The sequence below is a fragment of the Bufo gargarizans genome, chromosome 3 (genome assembly GCF_014858855.1).
Source record: "Bufo gargarizans isolate SCDJY-AF-19 chromosome 3, ASM1485885v1, whole genome shotgun sequence".
NCBI lineage: Eukaryota > Metazoa > Chordata > Amphibia > Anura > Bufonidae > Bufo > Bufo gargarizans.
Genome location: NC_058082.1, coordinates 569315214 through 569323432, shown reverse-complemented (window position 1 = coordinate 569323432; position 8219 = coordinate 569315214). Strand labels below are relative to the sequence as shown.

The following is an 8219-nucleotide window of genomic DNA, read 5'->3' as shown; positions in this document are numbered from 1 at the left end:
GACGGAAGCGTTCGGGTCCGCTCGTGAGCCCCTTCAAACGGAGCTCACGAGCGGACCGACGAACGCTAGTGTGAAAGTAGCCTTACCTGCACCCTGCTGCTTGGTTCTGGCTCCTCCAGTCTCTGCATGTAAACTTCTGGCATAGTTAGGGGTCATGTGTTCCCCATCTGTGCTGGAATTTTACATTTAGGGACTGGATCGTGGTGAAGAGAGCAGTGGACCAAAGGAGCTGGAACAGAGCAGAGAGGGTAGGTGAGCATGCTTGTCTCCTCAGATCTGGTGGAGAATTAAAAAACTTAAAAGGATGAAAAACCCTTTAAACATTTATTACATCTTCACACACAAATTTAAATGCAGTTAGGAATATCTTTCCTATAAAAATTTGTCACCCTAAACAGTAAAACGTGAGGCAAAAAATAGAGCTCTGCAGTAACTTGAAGAAAACTGTTTTTTAGTAAGCATCACAAATATTGTGGCAAGGAAACTAAGGCTCTGTTAAAGGGGTTCTGCAGTTTTTTTTAAACTGATGATATGATATATCATCAACATCTGATCGGCGGGGGTCCAACACCCAGACCCTTGCCAATCAGCTGTTTGAGAAGGCAGCGGCGCTGACAGTAGCGCCGCGGCTTTCTCGCTGTTTACCGTAGGCCCAGTGATGTCATGACTAGTATTAATGGCCTGGGCGGGGCTAAGCTCGATTCAAGTGAACAGAGCTTAGCCCAGCCCATTGATACTTGTCGTGACGTCACTGGGCCTGCGGTAAACAGCGAGAAGGCCGCGGCGCTACTGCCAGCTCCGAAGCCTTCTCAAAGATGAGGATAAGGGACTGTTATATATTTTTATCATGTTAGACAGCAAATAGAAGATAAATATGTGAAGCTTCAGATACTGTCTTAAAAGATGCCTAAGGAAGAGGCAGACATGGTTTCCAAAGCTTGCAATTGTCTCATCTTTTCAGTTAGCCAATAAAAGTTATCAACCACTGAGGAATCTAGGGACTGTTTGTACGTTGGCATCCGTTGTATGTGCCAGGAATACGTTTGTACGTATGGACCCTTCATTGTATGTGCCAGGAATTCAGACCTCACATTTTCTCCACGTTCACAAACGCATGTCCCGATGTCTGACTGACAGTAAAAGGAAACACACACAAAAAAAAAAAAAAATTGTCAGAGTGTGTTTTTTTTTTTTTTTTCAGTCAATGCTGCAAAGCAGTCACACTGATACAGTGGCCACATTTATTTTTACATCAATTTAGTAAGATGTGGGCTTCTTTTTGGTAGGATGAGTCCCTTTTTTCAAAGAACTATTTGTGGCTACATATAAATTATGGATTTCTATATTTTGCATCATTGACTGAGCGGAATAAATATAGTGTAACTTTATTATACGGGTCTTTATGGTGATTACATATACCACATGTGTGTGGATTATTTTAAACACCTTTGCAAAATAAATTCATTGTTTTGATGAACTGATTATTTATATTTTAAGTGTTTTTAAAAAGTATATTTTATTAAATGGATGACAGGCTGTCCAAGCTGTAGTGTGCAAAGTCCGAGAGCAAAAGCTGATCAACTTTTAGGGTTCCTATTTTTAAAAAAAACGAAAAATAAAAAAATAAAAAACACAACATACAGGAGATGGTTTTCATCAGAACCATGAAAGTGTTTGGTACAATATTTAGGTGCATAACAAAGTGCCTCCACTTGGTTCCTTTTGTTCTTGCTAAAAAGAGATAATGGAAAGACTGCTCATACAAAGCAGGAAATGATTAAAAATACTCCACATTCTGCAAAGTTGTAGATAGTCATTTTGCTTAAAATAAATATAAAAATAAAAAAAATTGCAATTGCACCAATTCATTAAATTAAATTTATGGACTAGTTGTTTTCTGAAGGCTCCATGAACTCTGAAGTAAAGACAGCTTCTGCGTAGCCCTCACAAAGGTCTTGTAGTTCTGCCGCTACCTCACCTACGGATTCACTTATAAGCTCCTCTGCCAGGCTGCAAAATAATAGACATAGTTACTTACTGGAACTTCAGGTATCTAGTCACTTTAGCAGGAGAAAGCATGTAAAGGGAGTCTATCACCAGGATACTCGCTGTAAAACCAGGCACAATGCCCTGTAGGACTCGCTCAGCCGAATGTAATTATACCTTTCACTTAGTGATCCACTGCTTCATTCTCGAGAAAAGGTACTTTTAATCCATATGCAAATGAGCAGTTAAGTGCGCCATGGGCGTGCCCAAATCACTCTGTGCATCCTTTCTCATCCAGCTGCTCACTCTTCTTCTTGATGGACAGAGCCAGGCGAAATCACTATGCAGAAACCTGGCATAGTCCGCCAAGAAGACAGAGGGTCAGGTAGAGGAAGCAAAAGGAGCAAGGCCCATCATGGGTCATAATGCATGACGAGTGCACCAGAACAGAAGCAATCCATTCTGGCACACGGAAGGAAGAGAGGTTCCGAGTGGAGAGACCCCCTATCTATGACGATCATATTCTCGAATAAGAAAAATCCCTATGAAGTCTTGTGAGAATGTTTAGGGAGGGGGTGCTGATCTGATGTCTTGTGCCTGAGAGACACTCCTCTAAAAATATTACAATAAATTTCTCAATATTTATACTGATGCTCCATCCTTTAAATAGGTCATCAGTATCTGATCGGCAGGGGTCCAACACTCGGGACCCCCGCCAATGAGCTGTTTGAGGAGACTGCCTCCGCACAGGTTACCAAGTATAGCGGCTGTGCTTAGCATCACAGAAGGGCCTAAGGCAGGCCATTACATCACTGGTCTATGGTAAACTGCGAGAAGGCAGCCAAAAATGAGCCCTCACACAGCTCCATAGAAAGAAATATAAAAAAATATAAAAAAATTATGGGGATTAAAATATGGCAAAGAAAAAAATATTGGCATTTTTTAAAGTATTTTTAAAGTATTAAAAGAAGAAAAACTACCAGTATAACTATACAAATATGGTATTCTCTGTGATCGTACTGACCTGGAGAATGAAGTCAACAGGTCAGTTTTCCCACATGGTCCGCAAAAATAAAGACCACAAAGCTGCAGAATTGCATTTATTTCCAATTCCACCCCATTTGGAACTTTTTTTTTCCAGCTTCCCACTACATGATATGGAATATAAAATGGTGCCACTCAAAAGTAAAACTTGTCCCAAAAAAAAACAAAAAAAAAACAAAAAACACAGCAACAAGCCCTCATATGGCTTTGAGAAAGCAAAAAAAAAAAAAAAAAAAAGTTAGGGTTCCAGGAAGTAAAAAAATTAATAAAAATTGGTCTGGTCCTGAATGGGGTATTCCAGTTGTTAGTAGTTATCCCTTATGCATAGGACTTGGGATAACCACTAGATAGGTAGGGGTCCTACTGCTAGGACCCACACCGATCACGAGAACAGGGGCCCCCCATAGCCCCTGCAATTAATGGAGCGGCCGGCTGGGCATGTGTTCAGCCGTGCCATTCATTTCTATGGGAATTCCGGAGATAGCCAAGTGTTGTACTCTACTATCTCCGGAACTCCCATAAAAATGAATGGTGTGGCTGCACGCATGCCCAACCGGCCGCACCAGTCATTGCAGGGGGTACGGGGCCCCCGTTCTCGTGAGTAGTGGGGGTCCCAGTGGTAGGGCCCACACCGATCTAATAGTGGTCCCCTATTTTATCAGGAAAGGGATAACTTCTAACAACCGGAATACCCTTTTAAGCAGTTGAGAAGACATGTGGTTGTTATACCCAATACTGTACATTTCAAAGTATTATTTACCTCTCTGTGATGTGCCATGGGTTGAAATCTCCCACTTCCTCGTGGGAGGTCAGTCGAAGGTGTCGGTCAAAATTGTCAGTGTAATTGCGAATACTCTGTAGCATTTGTGAGGGAACAGACAGACGCAAGAGCCCTGTAGTGTGCTCGAGAGGGTGCTGGATAAAGTGGCGAGGAGACCGGCGAGCCAACTCTTCTTTGTGTATCTGTAGGGAACTTTGGAAAAATAGAAACAAAATTAATGACAATACATTTTTTACACTACTATGTAAAACTAGCCGATATATTTGCTTCCCTACTGTACACAATGATATTAAACACTAAAACTCTTCTTCCAGTATTAGCAAATAGATAAATCAGAAAATGACACAGTTCGTGTCAGCTTTGCTGTGGAACCTGAGAGAGAATCAGCAGAGTCATCTCGTTATCGTTAGAAGGTGGGCAACTTAATTACCGTTCTATAGTATTGCTCTAGGCCACCTGAAGGCAGGATAGGAACACTATACACACAGATAAGGCTTTCTATGTGGTTTCTTGGTCACTTATCTCTGGGGAAGGGGCTGTACGCCATCACTTCCTGGACAATGTAAGAATCTGGTAAGAATGATATTTCTGTCAATAGAGAACGCATTTCACTTGACCTGTTGTACAGTCAATACAGAAAGTTTGGAGTCTCTATTATGGCCACCACATGGACTAAAACAAAAACAAAAAAAAATCTAACTTTTAAATGAATAAAACTAAAACCTAAAAATATAAATTGCACAAAAATAAAAGGTAAAAGAATAAAAACACAATTTTCAAATAACGATCCATTTAGTGAATGCAAGTAAAACAGTTTTTACTGCAATATATATATAAATTTACTTTAAGGAGTTTTGGGTATATCAAGGTAGGTGCATGCTTTGATCTAAATATCCCAGTTCCCCCACTAATTCTTTCAACTCTCTTTTATAGACATCAGACCGCAGTGATATGAATGATAACTTTGCAGATGTGACAGTACATCACGAGATCTGCACAGCAATGTAATAATACTACACAGAGTTACTATACAAATAAGTGATGCATCCAAGATGCCCAACCTGTAGCTACTGCAATAAAGCAGAACAGAAAAAAGGAGGAAAAGTTGTGGAATCATGGATATCACTGGATCAATGGACATTGTTAAAGGATATGCAAATGATAAGATAAAATAGAAAGAAAATATTCAAAACATTTCAATTTAATTAGTATTGAGCATAAGCACCACGTGTAGAAATACACGCACTTACACACCTTGCCATGCTATAAATGAGGTTATTAATGGTTGTCTGAGAAATGTTCTACCACGCTGAATGCACTTGGGCACATAAATCATCAAGATTTGCTCCTGGCAGCATGGGTTGCAATTGCCAACCAATTGCACCCCAGATTAGCTCATTGGGAGAATGGGAGAAAAGTTTTGAGAAAAGTTTTGAAATGATGGCGGACATGGTAGCACATATAGGCCACGTAGGCTGCTCACAGTAGCACGAGCAACATGCGGTCCCGTTAAATAAAAATAAAAAAGAATCATGGGACACTTTGAAGAAATGGCCGTACCACAGGTTCCAAGACCAAATAAATGTAACAGAGCTGTTAGTGTATCTGAAGTGATGATTAGAGGGGTCTGGCGACTGTACATTATGCTATCCCACACCATAATCCCAGGAATAGGACTGATGTAACATTCCCTTGTGAAAGTCTCTTCATGGCAATCCCCATGTGGTCTCTAGACCAATCTCCAATTATCACTGTGTCAGAGAAAAAAGTCGGACTCATCCCTGAAGAGGATAGACCTCCATTCCAGTCTTGCTAATCACCATGATAGCCTTTGAAAGCAGTGCCGTGAGGTCAATGGAACACCTGTCACTGGACGTCTGAGTCGTTGTCCAATGTTGTGCAAATGCCTTCTGGCGGTTTGTGTAGACCTTGTTTGCCACCGTAAACTTGTTAGGGAATGTGATGTCCAATTTCACTTGGAGAACAGAATAGATCACTACTCGCTATTCCTCTAATTAGACAATCCGTCCGTACAGAGGTTCTAGTTCATTATTGTTCTCCCAACCATCCGGACATGCAACATTGAACAGAGCTAACATCTCAGCCTAGCTGTGTAGCGATCTGCCGGGGTGATGAACCAAGGTCTGTCACTTCTAGGATTCTACTCCTCTCAGTTTGCAACAAGTGGTGATAACTGGCACGTCGATGAACAGGAGGCATCACGCAATCGTCCCACACAACTTGATCTGACTTTTGAGGTTTCATGTGGCTAAAAAACTTCTTTCAATCTGTCTATTATGCCCCCCACCATATGCCACAGATTGGAGCTAGGTGCTTGAAAATTTGATCATCTGCAGACCTTGGCAAACACCTGACACTTCCTCGATTTGCATAACTTTACAGCTTGTTCACAGTGCTAAAATTTCAATGCTGATGAGTGTATAAACATGCTTCCTAACAGGGTGCAAAAACAGGATGTGAACCCAGCGTTATGGTCACCTTGACAAGTACAATGGGAGAGTTTTACTAAGCTAAATGTGCCAGAATTCTGGTTCAATCTGCAACAAATAGTGAATTCACAGGTGCATGCCTCTTAATAAACTTGGTGCATTTTGGACTGTCTTAAAGTTAGAAAGCGAACTCTATGAGGGGGGATTTATCATTCCCACATAAACTGGTTTTCTGGCTTTAAAAAGCCACAAAACCAGGTTTTGCGACTTTCTTAGTTGCAACTGGCAACTTTTATGTCACACTAAAAATACCTATAAAGGCTGAGCACTCACCACCTGGACCCCACGGAGAAACAGACGAACCTGAATAGTAATAACGCCTGAGTATTTTATTATTAAGAAATGCAGATAATGCGACATAAGAATAATAATAATTAAAAACAATGAAATATGATAAATACACAAAAGATTACAATAACTGTGTTACAATATAAAATCTAAAATAGTGACTGAGGTAGTTATATAGCAGTACTAAATATTGACAGCGTGGATGGAATCACCGTTCCGATATATAGCAGTATGTGTCTTCTAATATAATTAGAATATTCAATTCTGAGACATCGATATTGGATGGTAGTAATAATCGTAACTAATATCGCATATAATGTTCCCAACTCGATTGTATGTTATCGATGTGCTGGCAATAGAAAATTCTGAATAAAATCGCTGATTGATATATTGTGATTAGACTTCCCAGTGGATGGTGATAATGATAATCATAACTGGTATCGCATATACTGTTCCCAGCTCGATATGCTGGCAATAGAAAGTTTGACATAAAATCGCTGACTGATATATTGTGATTGCACTTCCCAGTATAGGGTAATTGTATTGCCGTACGACTTGCACAGACAGCGCCACTGTGTGCGCAAGTCATACGGCAATACAATTACCCTATAGTGCTCAGCCTTTATAGTTATTTTTGTCACAATTCCTTATGACTGGGTGAGTCATTAGGCTTAGTAGCACCCAATCCATAGTTATCGATGGAGTGAGCCACCATATCCTAATATTCACATTTTATGTCACACTCGCCAGGTTTTTGAAACAAGGCGTGACAAGGGTGTGATAAGGGCCGGGCCATCAGCCCCAACACATTTACCATCTATACCAGACACTTGCGCAAATAATGACTGAAATGTACACCAGCTACGAGCTGGACTAGTTGCCAAAAGTAGGCATGTAATTTATGACAGGGCAGCACAGGGCCCCATCAAGACTGGCATTGCAGACCCAGGTCTTGATAAATCAGAGCCTATGCCTCCTAGGATCAGGCACAGGTTTCTGCACCATGTTTTGGCTTCAGTATCAGTTAATCTGTTCACGAACTAGAGCACAAACTATGCCCACTTTATCAATTTTTGATGCGCATGACAATTTTACAAAAAACTGCAAGTTGCATAAACAAACTGACTTTATGGGCTTCAGTTTATGCCAAAAACTGGAATAAGGCTCAATAATAAATGTTCAATCAACGGTTCTCATTAGTAAATCTACCCCAAATAGGTTTTAAAAACAGATCATCTTTACTTACTCTCCTTCAAAAGGCTCCTGTAGAAGAATGTCTACCACCGGCTCCCGCTGTCCTTTGGGTTTTGTGATCCTAATAGGGTGGGGAGAATGAGGACCCTCTATTATGGCTGCCTGAGATCTCTCTGAAATGAAAGGATCGCAAAATGAAATACAAAACTTAGGACTGATATCATCGGCAGAGAAATTAAGCACAACGACAACTCCACTAACCTTTATCTTCTTGTGCCCAGAATTCTGGGTCTGAATAAACTATCCGAGTAAACCGCTGCCGAACTGCTTCTTGGTATTTCTAAGGGGTAAAGCGGTTAATTATTAGAGACTCACACTTATGTCGGAGCAGATGAAACCAGAATTAGTAGGTTAGA

At 40.7% G+C, this 8219-nt stretch overlaps 1 protein-coding gene across 1 annotated transcript in view; it reads right to left on the bottom strand.

Annotated features, from left to right (window-relative positions):
• Positions 1 to 1701: 1701 nt before the first annotated feature.
• The window catches only part of LOC122932879 (protein moonraker-like), a 42983-nt gene continuing 36465 nt past the window's right edge, over positions 1702 to 8219 (bottom strand). Inside the window, exons 13-16 of the mRNA XM_044287533.1 lie at positions 8065 to 8143; positions 7856 to 7976; positions 3791 to 4003; positions 1702 to 2010 (exon numbers count right to left, since the gene is read on the bottom strand). Of these exons, the coding sequence (XP_044143468.1) occupies positions 1887 to 2010; positions 3791 to 4003; positions 7856 to 7976; positions 8065 to 8143 (537 nt within the window). The 3' untranslated portion in view covers positions 1702 to 1886. The remainder of the gene's footprint in view (positions 2011 to 3790; positions 4004 to 7855; positions 7977 to 8064; positions 8144 to 8219) is intronic.